This window comes from Phyllobates terribilis, unplaced genomic scaffold, assembly GCF_046119375.1.
Source record: "Phyllobates terribilis strain yellow unplaced genomic scaffold, ASM4611937v1 Scaffold_4__5_contigs__length_816908805, whole genome shotgun sequence".
In the NCBI taxonomy this organism is placed as follows: Eukaryota; Metazoa; Chordata; class Amphibia; order Anura; family Dendrobatidae; genus Phyllobates; species Phyllobates terribilis.
The window spans coordinates 8,570,246-8,592,202 of record NW_027362764.1 but is presented as its reverse complement, the minus strand read 5'-3'; the positions used below and the strand labels follow the sequence as shown (position 1 = coordinate 8,592,202).

Here is a 21,957-nt window from a genome sequence, read left to right as displayed (position 1 = left end):
TCTCCTGCGTTCCTTTCCCCTCTCTCTCCTGCGTTCCTTTCCCCTCTCTCTCCTGCGTTCCTTTCCCCTCTCTCCTGCGTTCCTTTCCCCTCTCTCTCCTGCGTTCCTTTCCCCTCTCTCTCCTGCGTTCCTTTCCCCTCTCTCTCCTACGTTCCTTTCCCCTCTCTCTCCTGCGTTCCTTTCCCCTCTCTCTCCTGCGTTCCTTTCCCCTCTCTCTCCTGCGTTCCTTTCCCCTCTCTCTCCTGCGTTCCTTTCCCCTCTCTCTCCTGCGTTCCTTTCCCCTCTCTCTCCTGCGTTCCTTTCCCCTCTCTCTCCTGTGTTCCTTTCCCCTCTCTCTCCTGTGTTCCTTTCCCCTCTCTCTCCTGTGTTCCTTTCCCCTCTCTCTCCTGTGTTCCTTTCCCCTCTCTCTCCTGCGTTCCTTTCCCCTCTCTCTCCTGCGTTCCTTTCCCCTCTCTCTCCTGCGTTCCTTTCCCCTCTCTCCTGCGTTCCTTTCCCCTCTCTCCTGCGTTCCTTTCCCCTCTCTCTCCTGCGTTCCTTTCCCGTCTCTCTCCTGCGTTCCTTTCCCCTCTCTCTCCTACGTTCCTTTCCCCTCTCTCTCCTGCGTTCCTTTCCCCTCTCTCTCCTGCGTTCCTTTCCCCTCTCTCTCCTGCGTTCCTTTCCCCTCTCTCTCCTGCGTTCCTTTCCCCTCTCTCTCCTGCGTTCCTTTCCCCTCTCTCTCCTGCGTTCCTTTCCCCTCTCTCTCCTGCGTTCCTTTCCCCTCTCTCTCCTGCGTTCCTTTCCCCTCTCTCTCCTGCGTTCCTTTCCCCTCTCTCTCCTGCGTTCCTTTCCCCTCTCTCTCCTGCGTTCCTTTCCCCTCTCTCTCCTGCGTTCCTTTCCCCTCTCTCTCCTGCGTTCCTTTCCCCTCTCTCTCCTGCGTTCCTTTCCCCTCTCTCTCCTGCGTTCCTTTACCCCCTCTCTCCTGCGTTCCTTTACCCCCTCTCTCCTGCGTTCCTTTACCCCCTCTCTCCTGCGTTCCTTTACCCCCTCTCTCCTGCGTTCCTTTCCCCTCTCTCTCCTGCGTTCCTTTCCCCTCTCTCTCCTGCGTTCCTTTCCCCTCTCTCTCCTGCGTTCCTTTCCCCTCTCTCTCCTGCGTTCCTTTCCCCTCTCTCTCCTGCGTTCCTTTCCCCTCTCTCTCCTGCGTTCCTTTCCCCTCTCTCTCCTGCGTTCCTTTCCCCTCTCTCTCCTGCGTTCCTTTCCCCTCTCTCTCCTGCGTTCCTTTCCCCTCTCTCTCCTGCGTTCCTTTCCCCTCTCTCTCCTGCGTTCCTTTCCCCTCTCTCTCCTGCGTTCCTTTCCCCTCTCTCTCCTGCGTTCCTTTCCCCTCTCTCTCCTGCGTTCCTTTCCCCTCTCTCTCCTGCGTTCCTTTCCCCTCTCTCTCCTGCGTTCCTTTCCCCTCTCTCTCCTGCGTTCCTTTCCCCTCTCTCTCCTGCGTTCCTTTCCCCTCTCTCTCCTGCGTTCCTTTCCCCTCTCTCTCCTGCGTTCCTTTCCCCTCTCTCTCCTGCGTTCCTTTCCCCTCTCTCTCCTGCGTTCCTTTCCCCTCTCTCTTGCGTTCCTTTCCCCTCTCTCTCCTGACTTCCTTTCTCTCTCCTGACTTCCTTTCCCCTCTTTCTCCTGCGCTCCACCCCTCTTTCTCCTGCGCTCCACCCCTCTTTCTCCTGCTCTCCACCCCCTTTTCTCCTGCATTCCTCTCCTCTCTCTCTCCTGCGTTCCTTTCCCCCTCTCTCTCCTGCGTTCCTTTCCCCTCTCTCCTGCGTTCCTTTCCCCCTCTCTCTCCTGCGTTCCTTTCCCCTCTCTCTCTCCTGCGTACCTTTCTCCTCTCTCTCTCCTGCGTACCTTTCTCCTCTCTCTCTCCTGCGTACCTTTCTCCTCTCTCTCTCCTGCGTACCTTTCTCCTCTCTCTCTCCTGCGTACCTTTCTCCTCTCTCTCTCCTGCATACCTTTCTCTCTCCTGCGTACCTTTCTCTCTCCTGACTTCCTTTCCCCTCTTTCTCCTGCGCTCCACCCCTCTTTCTCCTGCGCTCCACCCCTCTTTCTCCTGCGCTCCACCCCTCTTTCTCCTGCGCTCCACCCCTCTTTCTCCTGCGCTCCACCCCTCTTTCTCCTGCGCTCCACCCCTCTTTCTCCTGCGCTCCACCCCTCTTTCTCCTGCGCTCCACCCCTCTTTCTCCTGCGCTCCACCCCTCTTTCTCCTGCGCTCCACCCCTCTTTCTCCTGCGCTCCACCCCTCTTTCTCCTGCGCTCCACCCCTCTTTCTCCTGCGCTCCACCCCTCTTTCTCCTGCGCTCCACCCCTCTTTCTCCTGCGCTCCACCCCTCTTTCTCCTGCGCTCCACCCCTCTTTCTCCTGCGCTCCACCCCTCTTTCTCCTGCGCTCCACCCCTCTTTCTCCTGCGCTCCACCCCTCTTTCTCCTGCTCTCCACCCCTCTTTCTCCTGCGCTCCACCCCTCTTTCTCCTGCGCTCCACCCCTCTTTCTCCTGCTCTCCACCCCCCTTTCTCCTGCGCTCCACCCCTCTTTCTCCTGCTCTCCACCCCCCTTTCTCCTGCATTTCTCTCCTCTTTCTCCTTAGTTCTTTTCCTCTATTTTCCTGTGTTCTTTTCCTATTACTCCTGCTCTCCTATTTCCTCCTGCACTTGTCTCCTTTCTCCTGTGTTCCTCGCCTCTTCCCCCTGATGTTTTCCTCTCTTCCTACTGTTCTCAATTCCTCTATTTCTCCTGCTCTCTTCCTCTCTCTGTCTCTGTACTTCACTTCTCCCCTCTCTTTCTCTGCATTGCACTTTTCTCAGTCTCTGTACGGTGATCCTCCCCTCTCTGTCTCTTAGGTGTGCTGCTTCTCTCCTCACTGTCTCTCTACTGCACTCCTCTCCTGTTTGATTCTCCGCTGCAGTCTTTCTTTTCTTCTTTCTCTGTTCTTTCTCATTTTCTCTGCTTCTTTCTTGCCCTTTCCTACTCTTTTGCCTTCTCTCTTATTCTTTCAGTTTATTTTTTTCTGTCTGTTTCTTTATATTGCTTTCTTTCTCGTTCTATCTTCCTCTCTTCCACTTTTTCTATTTCTTTATTTTACTTTCTATTTCTTTCCTGTCTTTCTTTATTTCTAGCTTTTTCTTTTCTCTTTCACGTTCTCTTCTCTCTCCCTTTTTTCTCCTCTCTATCTGCTCTACTGTCTCTTTTCTATCTTTGTCTTTTTATTTATTTATTTTTCTATTTCATTATTTTACTTTCCTACTCTTTTTTTTTTTTCTTTCTCTCTTCTTCTTTCACTCTTTCTCCTTTTTTTTGGTCCACTCTTTCTTTCACTGTTTTCACTTTATTCTGTATCTTTTTCTCTTTGTTTTCTTTCCTCATTTTCCCTTTTATCATTGTCAGGCCTTTCATTATTTTCCTTCTTTCTTTCTCTTTTCCCTTTTCTCTCTCTTCCCTCTTTTTCACTTTATTCTTTCTCTTTCACTCTCTTCCTCTCTCCTTTTTATTTCTCCTCTCTTTCTCTTTTTTCACTTTGTTTCGTTCTCGCTCCCTTTCTTTCTCTCTCGATTCCACTCTCTTGCTGTTTCTTTTTCTTGCTCTACATCTTTTTCTTTCTACCGGTTTCTCCCTTTAACTTTCTCTTTCACACGCACTCTCTTCCTCTTTCTCTCTCCCTTTTACTTTCTCCTCTACTTTCTCCTTTTATCTCTTCCCCTATCTCTCTCTTCCTATATCTCTCTCTCTTCCTCTTTCGTCCTCTTTCTTTTCTTCTTTCTTCGTCTCTCTTCCGCTTTCTCTTCCTCTCTCTCTCTCCCTCTTTCTCTCTCCCCCTCTACTATCTTATTCATTCTTTCTCTCCTTCCCTTTTTCCCCTCTTCCTCTCTCGCTTCATGTCTCTATCATCTTCTTTTTTTCTCGCTTCCTCTTTTTCTCTTTCCTTCTCTCTTCCTCTCACTTGCCATCTCCCTATCTTCCTCTTATTCTCTTCCTTTCTCATTTCCTATTTTTCTTTCTTCCTCTTTTTCTTCCTTTTTCTCTTTTTCTGGCTGTCTTCTTGTCTTTCTCTCTCTTCCTCTTTCTTTCTCTCTTTTCCTTTCTCTTTCTTTCTCTCTTTTACTCTTTTCCTCTCCAGCTTCCTGTCTCTCTCTATCTTCCTTTCTTTTTTACTGTTCCTCTCTCGCTTCCTGTCTCTTTTCTTTTTTTCCTCTGGTCTCTTTTTCTCCTTTTTCTCTCTTCCTCTCTTGCTTCCCGTCTTTCTTCCCTCTCTTACCCTCTCGCTCTCTGTCTTTTTCTTTTCTCTGTCTGCTCTCTTCCTCTCGCTTTGTCTTTCTTTCTCTTTTTCTGTCTTTCTTTCTCTCTTTATGTCTTTCTTTCTCTCTTTATGTCTTTCTTTCTTTCTCTCTTTATGTCTTTCTTTCTCTCTTCCTTTCTTTCTCTCGTCTCTTTTCCTCTTGTCTCTTTTCATCTCTTCCTCTCTCACCTCCTGTTTCTCTCTTCCTGTCGTTCTCTTCTTCCCTCTCTCGCCTCCTGTCTTTCTCTTCCTCTTTTTTTCTCTTCCTTTCACTTCTTGTCTTTTTCTTTTTTTTTCTTTCGCGCTTTCTCTTTTCTCACTTCTCTTCATCTCTCTTCTCTCGCATCCTGTTTTTCTTCCTATCTCTTTTCCCTGGCTTTTTATCCTTCTTCTCTCTCACTTCCTGTGTTTCTCTTCCCCCCTCCCCCCACTCTTCCCCTTTTACTCCTTCTTCCCCTCTCTTCCTCACTCTTCCCCTCTCACTTCCTGTCTTTCTCGTCTCCTCTCTTCCTCTCTCTCGCTTCCCCTCTCTTCCTCTCACTTCCTGTCTTTCTATTCCTCTTCTACCCTCCCTCTCGCTTCCTGTCTTCCTCTCACTTCCTGTCTTTCTATTCCTCTTCTACTCTGTCTTCCTCTCACTTCCTGTTTTTCTCTTCCTCTCGCTTCCTGTCTTTCTATTCCTCTTCTACCCTCTCTTCCTCTCTCCCACTTGCTTCCCGTCTTTCTCTTCCTCTCTTCCCCTCTCTTCCTCTCGCTTCCTGTCTTTCTATTCCTCTTCTACCCTCTCTTCTTCTCTCCCTCTTGCTTCCTGTCTTCCTCTCACTTCCTGTCTTTCTCTTCCTCTCACTTCCTGTCTTTCTATTCCTCTTCTACCCTCTCTTCTTCTCCCCCTCTCACTTCATGTCTTCCTCTCACTTCCTGTCTTTCTCTTCCTCTCTTCCCCTCTTTCTCTCACTTCCTGTCTTTCTATTCCTCTTCTACCCTCTCTTCCTCTCTCCCTCTTGCTTCCTGTCTTCTTCTCACTTCCTGTCTTTCTCTACCACTCTCTTCCCCTCTCTTCCTCTCGCTTCCTGTCTTTCTATTCCTCTTCTACCCTCTCTTCCTCTCCCTCTTGCTTCCTGTCTTCTTCTCACTTCCTGTCTTTCTCTACCACTCTCTTTCCCTCTCTTCCTCTTGCTTCCTGTCTTTCTATTCCTCTTCTACCCTCTCTTACTCTCTCCCTCTCGCTTCCTGTCTTCCTCTCACTTCCTGTCTTTCTCTTCCTCTCTTCCCCTCTCTTTCTCTCGCTTCCTGTCTTTCTCTTCCTCTCTTCCCCTCTCTTTCTCTCGCTTCCTGTCTTTCTATTCCTCTTCTACCCTCTCTTCCTCTCTCCCTCTTGCTTCCTGTCTTCTTCTCACTTCCTGTCTTTCTCTACCACTCTCTTCCTCTCGCTTCCTGTCTTTCTATTCCTCTTCTACCCTCTCTTCCTCTCTCCCTCTTGCTTCCTGTCTTCTTCTCACTTCCTGTCTTTCTCTACCACTCTCTTTCCCTCTCTTCCTCTCGCTTCCTGTCTTCCTCTCACTTCCTGTCTTTCTCTACCACTCTCTTCCCCTCTCTTCCTCTCGCTTCCTTTCTATTCCTCTTCTACCCTCTTACTCTCTCCCTCTCGCTTCCTGTCTTCCTCTCACTTCCTGTCTTTCTATTCCTCTTCTACCCTCTCTTCTTCTCTTCCTCTCGCTTCCTGTCTTCCTGTCTTTCTCTACCACTCTCTTCCCCTCTCTTCCTCTCGCTTCCTGTCTTTCTATTCCTCTTCTACCCTCTCTTCCTCTCTCCCTCTTGCTTCCTGTCTTTCTCTACCACTCTCTTCCCCTCTCTTCCTCTCACTTCCTGTCTTTCTATTCCTCTTCTACCCTCTCTTCTTCTCTTCCTCTCGCTTCCTGTCTTTCTCTACCACTCTCTTCCCCTCTCTTCCTCTCGCTTCCTGTCTTTCTATTCCTCTTCTACCCGCTCTTCCTCTCTCCCTCTTGCTTCCTGTCTTCCTCTCGCTTCCTGTCTTTCTCTTCTTCTCTCTTCCTCTTGCTTCCTGTCTTTCTATTCCTCTTCTACCCTCTCTTCTTCTCTTCCTCTCGCTTCCTGTCTTCCTGTCTTTCTCTACCACTCTCTTCCCCTCTCTTCCTCTCACTTCCTGTCTTTCTATTCCTCTTCTACCCTCTCTTCTTCTCTTCCTCTCGCTTCCTGTCTTTCTCTACCACTCTCTTCCCCTCTCTTCCTCTCGCTTCCTGTCTTTCTATTCCTCTTCTACCCTCTCTTCCTCTCTCCCTCTTGCTTCCTGTCTTCCTCTCACTTCCTGTCTTTCTCTTCTTCTCTCTTCCTCTTGCTTCCTGTCTTTCTATTCCTCTTCTACCCTCTTACTCTCTCCCTCTCGCTTAGTGTCTTCCTCTCACTTCCTGTCTTTCGCTTCCTCTCTCTTCCCCTCTCTTCCTCTTGCTTCCTGTCTTTCTATTCCTCTTCTACCCTCTCTTACTCTCTCCCTCTCGCTTCCTGTCTTCTTCTCACTTCCTGTCTTTCGCTTCCTCTCTCTTCCCCTCTCTTCCTCTCGCTTCCTGTCTTTCTATTCCTCTTCTACCCTCTCTTCTTTTCTTCCTCTCTCTTCCTGTCTTTCTCTTTCTTTCTTTCTTCTTCTCTCTCTGCAAACACAAAATAGGATGCACAGCCACAGTTTGAATATAGAGTGCTACATAATGTATTAACACAGAACTGTAGTATAAAGACAAGAATACACTAGCAATGTGCACACCTATATATAGTAAATTCAATTTCATTACAACACAACACATGACAGAATTAAAACCATCTGAAAACAACACCACTGTATCAGGTTGTGATGTAGGCTAATAAATAATATCAGGGGGGACCACTCAGAACGCAATAGTTCATAAAGTGCACGAGTCTAGATGGTATAATAACAAAGTGCAAATACAATGTTATACAAACAATACACTGACCCTCAAGGCGTAATATATAAAAATGCATGAACTCTATTCAATTGTATATATCTACATAGCCTCTTAACAGTAATACAGCCATATATACTGCAGGCATAAGTAGTTTATACATCATATAGTAAGCAATAATATATACCCCATATAATAATAATGTATACACACCATATGATAACCAAATAGTAATAGCCTGTGTCAGTATAGAGCCTTATAAGAAATCCATCAAAAGACCAGCATATTAAGATATATCAAAGTCAAATCCCAATATGCTCAGATGGTTTGGCCATAAATGCTATATTTTGCATCTGGTGAATCCTAGTCCTACAGATATGTCCTAGAATAAGCCTGAGGCCCCCATAAAACCTGCTTTCCAGTTCTCACGCCCCACGTGTATCGCTGCTCACAGCAGCTTCCTCAGGGAAAGTCACATGTTGTGTTGTAATAAAATTGAATTTACTATATTTAGGTTTGCACATTGCTAGTGTATTCTTGTCTTCCTCTCTTTCTGTCTCTTTTCTCTATTTTACTTTCTTTCTCTCGTCTCTTATCCTCTGGTCTATTTTCATCTCTTCCTCTCTCCCTTCCTGTTTTTCTTACCCTCTTTTCCTCTCACTTCCTGTCTTTCTCTTCTTCTCGCTTCCTTCCTCTCTCACTTCCTGCCTTTCTCTTTCTCTCTCTTCCTCTCACTTCTTGTCTTTGTCGTTTTCGCTTTCGCTCTCTCTTTTCTCACTTTTTCTTCTCTTCTCTCGCTTCTTGTCTTTTTCTCTCTCTCTTCCTATATTTTTTTCCTGGCTCTTTATCCTTCTCTTTATCTCTCTTCCTCTTGCTTCCTGTCTTTCTCTTCCCCTCTCTTCCTCTCACGTTCTGTCTTTCTCTCTTTTCCTGTCTTTTTCTTCCTCTTTCTCTCATTCTTTCTCTTTCTTCCTCAGTCTTCTTTTCCCTTCCTCTCGCTTCCTGTCTTTTTCCGTCATTGTCTGTCTTCCTCTCTTTCTGTCTCTCTTTTTTTCTCTCTTCCTTTCTTTCTCTTGTTTCTTTTCCTCTTGTTTCTTTTCATCTCTTACTCTCACTTCCTGTCTATCTCTTCCTCTTTCTCTCACTTCTTGTCTTTTTCTCTTTCACTCTCTCTTTTCTCACTTTTTCTTCTCTCGCTTCCTGTTTCTCTTTTCCCATCTTTTTCCTGGCTCTTTATCCTCTTTTTCTCTCTTCGTCTCACTTCCTGTCTCTCTCTCTCTCTTGTTCTCCCTCTGTCTCTCTCTTCTTGTCTATCTTTCTTCCTGTCTATATTTTTTCTTTTCCTCTCTTTCTGTCTCTCTTCTTTACTTTCTTTTCCTCTCTTGCTTCCTGTCTTTCTCTGTCTCTCTCCCTCTCTTGCTTCCTGTCTTTGTCTTCCTCTCTCACTTCCTGTGTTTCTCGCTCTTCCTCTTTCTCCCTCTTTCGCTTCCTGTCTTCCTCTTCCTCTCTTTTCCCATCTTTCTATTGCCCTCTTCCTCTCTTTTCCCCTCTTCCTCTCTTTTCCCCTCTTCCTCTCTTTTCCCCTCTTCCTCTCTTTTCCCCTCTTCCTCTCTTTTCCCCTCTTCCTCTTTTCCCCTCTTCCTCTCTTTTCCCCTCTTCCTCTCTTTTCCCCTCTTCCTCTCTTTTCCCCTCTTCCTCTCTTTTCCCCTCTTCCTCTCTTTTCCCCTCTTCCTCTCTTTTCCCCTCTTCCTCTCTTTTCCCCTCTTCCTCTCTTTTCCCCCTCTTCCTCTCTTTTCCCCCTTTTCCTCTCTTTTCCCCTCTTCCTCTCTTTTCCCCTCTTCCTCTCTTTTCCCCTCTTCCTCTCTTTTCCCCTCTTCCTCTCTTTTCCCCTCTTCCTCTCTCTTCCCCTCTTCCTCTCTTTTCCCCTCTTCCTCTCTTTTCCCCTCTTCCTCTCTTTTCCCCTCTTCCTCTCTTTTCCCCTCTTCCTCTCTTTTCCCCTCTTCCTCTCTTTTCCCCTCTTCCTCTCTTTTCCCCTCTTCCTCTCTTTTCCCCTCTTCCTCTCTTTTCCCCTCTTCCTCTCTTTTCCCCTCTTCCTCTCTCTTCCCCTCTTCCTCTCTCTTCCCCTCTTCCCCTTGCTTCCTGTCCCTTCCTCTCGCACTTCCTGTCTTTCTCTTCCTTTCTCTTTTTTCCTCTCTTGCTTCCTGCCTTTCTCTTCCGCTCTTCCTTTATCTTCCTCTCTCTTCCTTTCCCTCTTTCTCTTCCTCTTCTCCCTCTCTCTCTTCATGTCTTTCTCTTCCTTGCTCTTCATCTCTTCCTCTTTCTCCCTCGCTTCCTGTCTCTCTTCCTCCCCCTCTTTTCTTCCTGTCTTTATCTTCCTCTTTCTCTTTTCTCCTCTCTCGCTTCCTGTCTTTCTCTTCCGCTCTCTTCCTTTTCCTCTCTCTCTTCCTCTTCTCCTTTTCTCACTTCATGTCTTTCTCTTCCTTACTCTTCATCTCTTCCTCTTTCTCCCTCGCTTCCCGTCTCTCTTCCTCCCCCTCTCTTTGCTTCCTGTCTTTCTCTTCCTCTTTTCCTCTTCCTAACCCTCTTCCTCTTTTTTTCTCTCTCACTTCCGGTCTTTCTATTTTCCTTTTTCTCCCTCTCTTGCTTCATATTTTTTCTTTTTCTCTCTTCCCCTCTATTCCTCTCTCACTTCCTGTCTTTCTCACTTCTTTCTCTTCCTCTTTCTCCCTCTCTCGCTTCCTGTCTCTCTTCCACTCTTTTTTCCTGTCTATCTTCCCCTCATCCTAGTGACACACCGGTTACAATTAGAAGTTCTCTGGAATGGGCCGAACACCTCCCTGAGTCTCTATCCGTTCTAGCACCCCAGAGTGGGGAGATACAGAGAGCAGCCAGTAGAAGCCAGGCAGCAAAGCCGTGTTTGGTCCCCAAGCATAACTTGGGCCCAACTAGATCTGATGGCTCCAGAACCGCTCCCCAATGACCTTCCGTTGAAGTTATGTTCTTTCATAGGTTTTGGGAAATGTAGCTACAAACCTCCAGGGGGGGAGATAAAGACAATACCGGGGGCGGAAAAGGTTGCCTGTATTTCTCTTCCTCTCTAGTTTCCTGTGTTTCACTTCTTCTCTCTCCTGCTCTCGCTTCCCGTCTCTCTGTTCCCCTCACTTCCTGTATTTCTCTTCCTCTCTCGCTTCCTGTGTTTCTCTTCCTCTCTCTCCTGCTCTCGCTTCCTGTCTTTCTCTTCCTCTCTCTCCTTCTCCCACTCTGACATTCTTTTCCTCTCTCTCCCTCTCTCGCTTCCTGTCTTTCTCTTCCTCTCCCTCCCTCTCCCACTCTCTGACATTCTTTTCCTCTCTCTCCTGCTCTCTCTTCCTGTCTCTCTTCCTCTCTCTGACATTCTTTTCCTCTCTCTCCCTCTCTCGCTTCCTGTCTTTCTCTTCCTCTCCCTCCCTCTCCCACTCTCTGACATTCTTTTCCTCTCTCTCCTGCTCTCTCTTCCTGTCTTTGTCTTCCTCTCTCTCTCTCTGACATTCTTTTCCTCTCTCTCCCTCTCTCGCTTCCTGTCTTTCTCTTCCTCTCTCTCCCACTCTCTGACATTCTTTTCCTCTCTCTCCCTCTCTCGCTTCCTGTCTTTCTCTCCCTCTCTCTCCCACTCTCTGACATTCTTTTCCTCTCTCTCCTGCTCTCTTCCTGTCTTTCTCTTCCTCTTCCTCTCTCTCCCACTCTCTGACATTCTTTTCCTCTCTCTCCTGCTCTCTCTTCCTGTCTTTCTCTTCCTCTCTCTCTCTCTCTGACATTCTTTTCCTCTCTCTCCCTCTCTCGCTTCCTGTCTCTCTTCCTCTCCCACTCTCTGACATTCTTTTCCTCTCGCTTCCTGTCTTTCTCTTCCTCTCCCACTCTCTGACATTCTTTTCCTCTCTCTCCCGCTCTCTCTTCCTGTCTTTCTCTTCCTCTCTCTCCCTTTCTCTGACATTCTTTTCCTCTCTCTCCCTCTCTCGCTTCCTGTCTTTCTCTCCCTCTCTCTCCCACTCTCTGACATTATTTTCCTCTCTCTCCTGCTCTCTCTTCCTGTCTTTCTCTTCCTCTTCCTCTCGCTCCCACTCTCTGACATTCTTTTCCTCTCTCTCCCTCTCTCGCTTCCTGTCTTTCTCTTCCTCTCTCTCCCACTCTCTGACATTCGTTTCCTCTCTCTCCCTCTCTCTTCCTGTCTTTCTCTTCCTCTCTCTCCCACTCTCTGACATTCTTTTCCTCTCTCTCCCTCTCTCTTCCTGTCTTTCTCTTCCTCTCTCTCCCACTCTCTGACATTCTTTTCCTCTCTCTCTCCCTCTCTCGCTTCCTGTCTATCTCTTCCTCTCCCTCTCTCCCACTCTCTGACATTCTTTTCCTCTCTCTCCTACTCTTTCTTCCTGTCTTTCTCTTCCTCTTCCTCTCTCTCCCACTCTCTGACATTCTTTTCCTCTCTCTCCTGCTCTCTCTTCCTGTCTTTCTCTTCCTCTTCCTCTCTCTCCCACTCTCTGACATTCTTTTCCTCTCTCTCCCTCTCTCACTTCCTGTCTTTCTCTTCCTCTCCCTCGCTCTCCCTCTCTCTGACATTCTTTTCCTCTCTCTCCTGCTCTCTCTTCCTGTCTTTCTCTTCCTCTTCCTCTCTCTCCCTCTCTCTGACATTCTTTTCCTCTCTCTCCCTCTCTCGCTTCCTATCTTTCTCTTTCTCTTCCTCTCTCTCCCTCTCTCTGACATTCTTTTCCTCTCTCTCCCTCTCTCGCTTCCTGTCTTTCTCTCCCTCTCTCTCCCTCTCTCTCCCACTCTCTGACATTATTTTCCTCTCTCTCCTGCTCTCTCTTCCTGTCTTTCTCTTCCTCTTCCTCTCGCTCCCACTCTCTGACATTCTTTTCCTCTCTCTCCCTCTCTCGCTTCCTGTCTTTCTCTTCCTCTCTCTCCCACTCTCTGACATTCTTTTCCTCTCTCTCCCTCTCTCTTCCTGTCTTTCTCTTCCTCTCTCTGACATTCTTTTCCTCTCTCTCCTGCTCTCTCTTCCTGTCTTTCTCTTCCTCTTCCTCTCTCTCCCTCTCTCTGACATTCTTTTCCTCTCTCCCTCTCTCGCTTCCTATCTTTCTCTTCCTCTTCCTCTCTCTCCCACTCTCTGACATTCTTTTCCTCTCTCTCCTGCTCTCTCTTCCTGTCTTTCTCTTCCTCTTCCTCGCTCTCCCACTCTCTGACATTCTTTTCCTCTCTCTCCTGCTCTCTCTTCCTGTCTTTCTCTTCCTCTTCCTCTCTCTCCCTCTCTCTGACATTCTTTTCCTCTCTCTCCTGCTCTCTCTTCCTGTCTTTCTCTTCCTCTTCCTCTCTCCCTCTCTCTGACATTCTTTTCCTCTCTCTCCCTCTCTCTGACATTCTTTTCCTCTCTCTCCTGCTCTCTCTTCCTGTCTTTCTCTTCCTCTTCCTCTCTCTCCCTCTCTCTGACATTCTTTTCCTCTCTCTCCCACTCGCTGACATTCTTTTCCTCTCTCTTCTGCTCTCTTCCTGTCTTTCTCTTCCTCTCTCTCCCTCTCTCTGACATTCTTTTCCTCTCTCTCCTGCTCTCTCTTCCTGTCTTTCTCTTCCTCTCTCTCCCTCTCTCTGACATTCTTTTCCTCTCTCTCCTGCTCTCTCTTCCTGTCTTTCTCTTCCTCTCTCTCCCACTCTCTGACATTCTTTTCCTCTCTCTCCCTCTCTCTTCCTGTCTTTCTCTTCCTCTCTCTCCCACTCTCTGACATTCTTTTCCTCTCTCTCCTGCTCTCTCTTCCTGTCTTTCTCTTCCTCTTCCTCTCTCTCCCTCTCTGACATTCTTTTCCTCTCTCCCTCTCTCGCTTCCTATCTTTCTCTTCCTCTTCCTCTCTCTCCCACTCTCTGACATTCTTTTCCTCTCTCTTCCTGTCTTTCTCTTCCTCTTCCTCTCTCTCCCTCTCTCTGACATTCTTTTCCTCTCTCTCCCTCTCTCGCTTCCTATCTTTCTCTTCCTCTCTCTCCCACTCTCTGACATTCTTTTCCTCTCTCTCCTGCTCTCTCTTCCTGTCTTTCTCTTCCTCTCCCTCTCTCTGACATTCTTTTCCTCTCTCTCCCTCTCTCGCTTCCTATCTTTCTCTTCCTCTCTCTCCCACTCTCTGACATTCTTTTCCTCTCTCTCCTCTCTCTTCCTGTCTTTCTCTTCCTCTCCCTCTCTCTGACATTCTTTTCCTCTCTCTCCCTCTCTCTGACATTCTTTTCCTCTCTCTCCTGCTCTCTCTTCCTATCTTTCTCTTCCTCTCTCTCCCTCTCCCACTCTCTGACATTCTTTTCCTCTCTCTACTGCTCTCTCTTCCTGTCTTTCTCTTCCTCTCTCTCCCTCTCTCTGACATTCTTTTCCTCTCTCTCCTGCTCTCGCTTCCCGTCTTTCTCTTCCTCGCTCTCCCTCTCTCTGACATTCTTTTCCTCTCTCTCCTGCTCTCTCTTCCTGTCTTTCTCTTCCTCTCTCTCCCTCTCCCACTCTCTGACATTCTTTTCCTCTCTCTTCCTGTCTTTCTCTTCCTCTCTCTCCCTCTCTCTGACATTCTTTTCCTCTCTCTCCTGCTCTCGCTTCCCGTCTTTCTCTTCCTCTTCCTCTCTCTCCCACTCTCTGACATTCTTTTCCTCTCTCTCCTGCTCTCTCTTCCTGTCTTTGTCTTCCTCTCTCTCTCTCTGACATTCTTTTCCTCTCTCTCCCTCTCTCGCTTCCTGTCTTTCTCTTCCTCTCTCTCCCACTCTCTGACATTCTTTTCCTCTCTCTCCCTCTCTCGCTTCCTGTCTTTCTCTCCCTCTCTCTCCCACTCTCTGACATTCTTTTCCTCTCTCTCCTGCTCTCTCTTCCTGTCTTTCTCTTCCTCTCTCTCTCTCTCTGACATTCTTTTCCTCTCTCTCCCTCTCTCGCTTCCTGTCTATCTCTTCCTCTCCCACTCTCTGACATTCTTTTCCTCTCGCTTCCTGTCTTTCTCTTCCTCTCCCACTCTCTGACATTCTTTTCCTCTCTCTCCCGCTCTCTCTTCCTGTCTTTCTCTTCCTCTCTCTCCCTTTCTCTGACATTCTTTTCCTCTCTCTCCCTCTCTCGCTTCCTGTCTTTCTCTCCCTCTCTCTCCCACTCTCTGACATTATTTTCCTCTCTCTCCTGCTCTCTCTTCCTGTCTTTCTCTTCCTCTTCCTCTCGCTCCCACTCTCTGACATTCTTTTCCTCTCTCTCCCTCTCTCGCTTCCTGTCTTTCTCTTCCTCTCTCTCCCACTCTCTGACATTCGTTTCCTCTCTCTCCCTCTCTCTTCCTGTCTTTCTCTTCCTCTCTCTCCCACTCTCTGACATTCTTTTCCTCTCTCTCCCTCTCTCTTCCTGTCTTTCTCTTCCTCTCTCTCCCACTCTCTGACATTCTTTTCCTCTCTCTCCCTCTCTCGCTTCCTGTCTATCTCTTCCTCTCCCTCTCTCCCACTCTCTGACATTCTTTTCCTCTCTCTCCTACTCTTTCTTCCTGTCTTTCTCTTCCTCTTCCTCTCTCTCCCACTCTCTGACATTCTTTTCCTCTCTCTCCTGCTCTCTCTTCCTGTCTTTCTCTTCCTCTTCCTCTCTCTCCCACTCTCTGACATTCTTTTCCTCTCTCTCCCTCTCTCACTTCCTGTCTTTCTCTTCCTCTCCCTCGCTCTCCCTCTCTCTGACATTCTTTTCCTCTCTCTCCTGCTCTCTCTTCCTGTCTTTCTCTTCCTCTCTCTCCCTCTCTCTGACATTCTTTTCCTCTCTCTCCCTCTCTCGCTTCCTATCTTTCTCTTTCTCTTCCTCTCTCTCCCTCTCTCTGACATTCTTTTCCTCTCTCTCCCTCTCTCGCTTCCTGTCTTTCTCTCCCTCTCTCTCCCACTCTCTGACATTATTTTCCTCTCTCTCCTGCTCTCTCTTCCTGTCTTTCTCTTCCTCTTCCTCTCGCTCCCACTCTCTGACATTCTTTTCCTCTCTCTCCCTCTCTCGCTTCCTGTCTTTCTCTTCCTCTCTCTCCCACTCTCTGACATTCTTTTCCTCTCTCTCCCTCTCTCTTCCTGTCTTTCTCTTCCTCTCTCTGACATTCTTTTCCTCTCTCTCCTGCTCTCTCTTCCTGTCTTTCTCTTCCTCTTCCTCTCTCTCCCTCTCTCTGACATTCTTTTCCTCTCTCCCTCTCTCGCTTCCTATCTTTCTCTTCCTCTTCCTCTCTCTCCCACTCTCTGACATTCTTTTCCTCTCTCTCCTGCTCTCTCTTCCTGTCTTTCTCTTCCTCTTCCTCGCTCTCCCACTCTCTGACATTCTTTTCCTCTCTCTCCTGCTCTCTCTTCCTGTCTTTCTCTTCCTCTTCCTCTCTCTCCCTCTCTCTGACATTCTTTTCCTCTCTCTCCTGCTCTCTCTTCCTGTCTTTCTCTTCCTCTTCCTCTCTCCCTCTCTCTGACATTCTTTTCCTCTCTCTCCCTCTCTCTGACATTCTTTTCCTCTCTCTCCTGCTCTCTCTTCCTGTCTTTCTCTTCCTCTTCCTCTCTCTCCCTCTCTCTGACATTCTTTTCCTCTCTCTCCCACTCGCTGACATTCTTTTCCTCTCTCTTCTGCTCTCTCTTCCTGTCTTTCTCTTCCTCTCTCTCCCTCTCTCTGACATTCTTTTCCTCTCTCTCCTGCTCTCTCTTCCTGTCTTTCTCTTCCTCTCTCTCCCTCTCTCTGACATTCTTTTCCTCTCTCTCCTGCTCTCTCTTCCTGTCTTTCTCTTCCTCTCTCTCCCACTCTCTGACATTCTTTTCCTCTCTCTCCCTCTCTCTTCCTGTCTTTCTCTTCCTCTCTCTCCCACTCTCTGACATTCTTTTCCTCTCTCTCCTGCTCTCTCTTCCTGTCTTTCTCTTCCTCTTCCTCTCTCTCCCTCTCTGACATTCTTTTCCTCTCTCCCTCTCTCGCTTCCTATCTTTCTCTTCCTCTTCCTCTCTCTCCCACTCTCTGACATTCTTTTCCTCTCTCTTCCTGTCTTTCTCTTCCTCTTCCTCTCTCTCCCTCTCTCTGACATTCTTTTCCTCTCTCTCCCTCTCTCGCTTCCTATCTTTCTCTTCCTCTCTCTCGCACTCTCTGACATTCTTTTCCTCTCTCTCCTGCTCTCTCTTCCTGTCTTTCTCTTCCTCTCCCTCTCTCTGACATTCTTTTCCTCTCTCTCCCTCTCTCGCTTCCTATCTTTCTCTTCCTCTCTCTCCCACTCTCTGACATTCTTTTCCTCTCTCTCCTCTCTCTTCCTGTCTTTCTCTTCCTCTCCCTCTCTCTGACATTCTTTTCCTCTCTCTCCCTCTCTCTGACATTCTTTTCCTCTCTCTCCTGCTCTCTCTTCCTGTCTTTTTCTTCCTCTCTCTCCCTCTCCCACTCTCTGACATTCTTTTCCTCTCTCTACTGCTCTCTCTTCCTGTCTTTCTCTTCCTCTCTCTCCCTCTCTCTGACATTCTTTTCCTCTCTCTCCTGCTCTCGCTTCCCGTCTTTCTCTTCCTCGCTCTCCCTCTCTCTGACATTCTTTTCCTCTCTCTCCTGCTCTCTCTTCCTGTCTTTCTCTTCCTCTCTCTCCCTCTCCCACTCTCTGACATTCTTTTCCTCTCTCTCCTGCTCTCTTCCTGTCTTTCTCTTCCTCTCTCTCCCTCTCTCTGACATTCTTTTCCTCTCTCTCCTGCTCTCGCTTCCCGTCTTTCTCTTCCTCTTCCTCTCTCTCCCACTCTCTGACATTCTTTTCCTCTCTCTCCTGCTCTCTCTTCCTGTCTTCCTCTTCCTCTCTCTCCCTCTCTCTGACATTCTTTTCCTCTCTTTCCCTCTCTCGCTTCCTATCTTTCTCTTCCTCTTCCTCTCTCTCCCACTCGCTGACATTCTTTTCCTCTCTCTCCTGCTCTCTCTTCCTGTCTTTCTCTTCCTCTTCCTCTCTCTCCCTCTCTCTGACATTCTTTTCCTCTCTTTCCCTCTCTCGCTTCCTATCTTTCTCTTCCTCTTCCTCTCTCTCCCACTCTCTGACATTCTTTTCCTCTCTCTCCTGCTCTCGCTTCCTGTCTTTCTCTTCCTCTTCCTCTCTCTCCCACTCTCTGACATTCTTTTCCTCTCTCTCCTGCTCTCTCTTCCTGTCTTTCTCTTCCTCTCTCTCCCTCTCTCTGACATTCTTTTCCTCTCTCTCCCTCTCTCGCTTCCTATCTTTCTCTTCCTCTTCCTCTCTCTCCCACTCTGTGACATTCTTTTCCTCTCTCTCCTGCGCTCCCTCTCTCGCTTCCTGTCTTTCTCTTCCTCTCTCTCCCTCTGTTGGTTCCTGTCTCTCCTCCTCTGTCTCCCTTCTCTCTCTCATCTATGACTGGCTTAATGTCTCTTTCTTCCTCTTTCTATAGCAATGTTTCTTCTTTCCTCGTATGTGTTGCTATTTGTGTTTCCTCATTTGTGGCTTTATTTCTAGGCGTGTCTCCTAGTGACTCACTAATTCCCTCTTCAAATATGGGGGGCACCGCAAGCCCAAAATTAGATCCTCCACCTTCTCCTCATGCTAATCGTAAAAAACATCGCAGGAAAAAGAGCAGTGGTCCCCAGCGCCCTGAGGGAGGTGTGCCTGCTGCGGGGGAAGGTAACCACATGATTAGATCGTCTGATGGAATATCAGCGGCCGGCAACCATCAAAGAAGAATTTCCTCAAAACCAGGGAAAAAGTAATGAACCCCCGACAATAAACATCACAAGAAGAAGGCAGCCGCCGCCGTATTGACCAGCACACCGTCACACTGATACGTGTAGTGCACAGTGTCCAGCTTACAGCCTATTAGTGACCATGCTCTTAGATCAGGCGGCCGCCCAGCACTATGTAAGTGCACCCCACAAGGACAGACACCCCAATATACCCAGCCAGCACTACGGGATCCGCTGCACCCTGCACAAAAATGGGAAAATGTGCAATAAAAAAATGTGTAAAATACATGAAATGCTGGTCAATATTTTAGCCAAAACACGCAGCTCACAACCCACGTCAGGGGTTTTCATTGTCTTAAGTCCCTACACTAAAATTAAAAAAAACGGGTCACCGAAAAGGACATGACCCCAAACTCAACCCCAGACAGTTCTTGATCAGTAACCAGTCACTTCCACAGTGTGACCGCTCTTACAGTACACGGCTCTATAGTGTGACCGCTCTTACAGTACAGAGCTCTATAGTGTGACCGCTCTTACAGTACACGGCTCTATAGTGTGACCGCTCTTACAGTACAGAGCTCTATAGTGTGACCGCTCTTACAGTACACAGCTCTATAGTGTGACCGCTCTTACAGTACAGAGCTCTATAGTGTGACCGCTCTTACAGTACAGAGCTCTATAGTGTGACCGCTCTTACAGTACAGAGCTCTATAGTGTGACCGCTCTTACAGTACAGAGCTCTATAGTGTGACCGCTCTTACAGTAGAGACCTCCACAGTGTGACCGCTCTTACAGTACAGAGCTCTATAGTGTGACCGCTCTTACAGTACAGAGCTCTATAGTGTGACCGCTATTACAGTACAGAGCTCTATAGTGTGACCGCTCTTACAGTAGAGACCTCCACAGTGTGACCGCTCTTACAGTACAGAGCTCTATAGTGTGACCGCTCTTACAGTACACAGCTCTATAGTGTGACCGCTCTTACAGTACAGAGCTCTATAGTGTGACCGCTCTTACAGTACACAGCTCTATAGTGTGACCGCTCTTACAGTACACAGCTCTATAGTGTGACCGCTCTTACAGTACACAGCTCTATAGTGTGACCGCTCTTACAGTACAGAGCACTATAGTGTGACCGCTCTTACAGTAGAGAGCTCTATAGTGTGACCGCTCTTACAGTACACAGCTCTATAGTGTGACCGCTCTTACAGTACACAGCTCTATAGTGTGACCGCTCTTACAGTACAGAGCACTATAGTGTGACCGCTCTTACAGTAGAGAGCTCTATAGTGTGACCGCTCTTACAGTACACAGCTCTATAGTGTGACCGCTCTTACAGTACAGAGCTCTATTGTGTGACCGCTCTTACAGTATAGAGCTCTATTGTGTGACCGCTCTTACAGTACAGAGCTCTATAGTGTGACCGCTCTTACAGTACAGAGCTCTATAGTGTGACCGCTCTTACAGTACACAGCTCTATAGTGTGACCGCTCTTACAGTACACAGCTCTATAGTGTGACCGCTCTTACAGTACACAGCTCTATAGTGTGACCGCTCTTACAGTACACAGCTCTATAGTGTGACCGCTCTTACAGTACACAGCTCTATAGTGTGACCGCTCTTACAGTACACAGCTCTATAGTGTGACCGCTCTTACAATACACAGCTCTATAGTGTGACCGCTCTTACAGTACAGAGCTCTATAGCGTGACCGCTCTTACAGTACACAGCTCTATAGTGTGACCGCTCTTACAGTACAGAGCTCCATAGTGTGACCGCTCTTACAGTACAGAGCTCTATAGTGTGACCGCTCTTACAGTACACAGCTCTATAGTGTGACCGCTCTTACAGTACACAGCTCTATAGTGTGACCGCTCTTACAGTACACAGCTCTATAGTGTGACCGCTCTTACAGTACAGAGTTCTATAGTGTGACCGCTCTTACAGTGCAGAGCTCTATAGTGTGACCACTCTTACAGTACACAGCTCTATAGTGTGACCGCTCTTACAGTACAGAGCTCTATAGTGTGACCGCTCTTACAGTACACAGCTCTATAGTGTGACCGCTCTTACAGTAGAGAGCTCTATAGTGTGACCGCTCTTACAGTACACAGCTCTATAGTGTGACCGCTCTTACAGTACAGAGCTCTATAGTGTGACCACTCTTACAGTACACAGCTCTATAGTGTGACCGCTCTTACAGTACAGAGCTCTATAGTGTGACCGCTCTTACAGTACAGAGCTCTATAGTGTGACCGCTCTTACAGTACACAGCTCTATAGTGTGACCGCTCTTACAGTACACAGCTCTATAGTGTGACCGCTCTTACAATACACAGCTCTATAGTGTGACCGCTCTTACAGTACAGAGCTCTATAGCGTGACCGCTCTTACAGTACACAGCTCTATAGTGTGACCGCTCTTACAGTACAGAGCTCCATAGTGTGACCGCTCTTACAGTACAGAGCTCTATAGTGTGACCGCTCTTACAGTACACAGCTCTATAGTGTGACCGCTCTTACAGTACACAGCTCTATAGTGTGACCGCTCTTACAGTACAGAGTTCTATAGTGTGACCGCTCTTACAGTGCAGAGCTCTATAGTGTGACCACTCTTACAGTACACAGCTCTATAGTGTGACCGCTCTTACAGTACAGAGCTCTATAGTGTGACCGCTCTTACAGTACACAGCTCTATAGTGTGACCGCTCTTACAGTAGAGAGCTCTATAGTGTGACCGCTCTTACAGTACACAGCTCTATAGTGTGACCGCTCTTACAGTACAGAGCTCTATAGTGTGACCACTCTTACAGTACACAGCTCTATAGTGTGACCGCTCTTACAGTACAGAGCTCTATAGTGTGACCGCTCTTACAGTACAGAGCTCTATAGTGTGACCGCTCTTACAGTACAGAGCTCCACAGTGTGACCGCTCTTACAGTACAGAGCTTTATAGTGTGACCGCTCTTACAGTACAGAGCTCTATAGTGTGACCGCTCTTACATTACAGAGCTCTATAGTGTTACCGCTCTTACAGTAGTGACCTCCACAGTGTGACTGCTCTTACAGTACAGAGCTGTATAGTGTGACCGCTCTTACAGTACAGAGCTCTATAGTGTGACCGCTCTTACAGTACAGACCTCCACAGTGTGACCGCTCTTACAGTACAGACCTCCACAGTGTGACCGCTCTTACAGTACAGAGCACTATAGTGTGACCGCTATTACAGTACAGAGCTCTATAGTGTGACCGCTCTTACAGTACACAGCTCTATAGTGTGATTGCTCTTACAGTACAGAGCTCTATAGTGTGACCGCTCTTACAGTACAGAGCTCTATAGTGTGACCGCTATTACAGTACAGAGCTCTATAGTGTGACCGCTCTTACAGTAGAGACCTCCACAGTGTGACCGCTCTTACAGTACAGAGCTCTATAGTGTGACCGCTCTTACAGTAGTGACCTCCACAGTGTGACCGCTCTTACAGTACACAGCTCTATAGTGTGATTGCTCTTACAGTACAGAGCTCTATAATGTGACCGCTCTTACAGTACAGAGCTCTATAGTGTGACCGCTCTTACAGTACAGAGCTCTATAGTGTGACCGCTCTTACAGTACAGACCTCCACAGTGTGACCGCTCTTACAGTACAGAGCTCTATAGTGTGACCGCTCTTACAGTACAGAGCTCTATAGTGTGACCGCTCTTACAGTACATAGCTCTATAGTGTGACCGCTATTACAGTACAGAGCTCTATAGTGTGACCGCTCTTACAGTACACAGCTCTATAGTGTGACCGCTCTTACAGTACAGAGCTCTATAGTGTGACCGCTCTTACAGTGCAGAGCTCTATAGTGTGACCGCTCTTACAGTAGAGAGCTCTATAGTGTGACCACTCTTACAGTACACAGCTCTATAGTGTGACCGCTCTTACAGTACAGAGCTCTATAGTGTGACCGCTCTTACAGTAGAGAGCTCTATAGTGTGACCGCTCTTACAGTAGAGAGCTCTATAGTGTGACCACTCTTACAGTACAGAGCTCTATAGTGTGACCGCTCTTACAGTACAGAGCTCTATAG

At 47.8% G+C, this 21,957-nt stretch overlaps 1 protein-coding gene across 5 annotated transcripts in view; it reads left to right on the top strand.

Moving 5' to 3' along the window:
• The window catches only part of AGAP3 (ArfGAP with GTPase domain, ankyrin repeat and PH domain 3), a 447,006-nt gene that overhangs the window by 399,807 nt on the left and 25,242 nt on the right, over positions 1 to 21,957 (top strand). For 3 of the 5 annotated variants that reach the window (XM_073677119.1, XM_073677116.1, XM_073677115.1), the window contains one exon: positions 17,660 to 17,824. The exons of the other annotated variants lie outside the window; for them this stretch is intronic. In XM_073677119.1, coding sequence (XP_073533220.1) covers positions 17,660 to 17,824 — 165 coding nt within the window. The remainder of the gene's footprint in view (positions 1 to 17,659; positions 17,825 to 21,957) is intronic. 5 annotated transcript variants of the gene reach the window in all.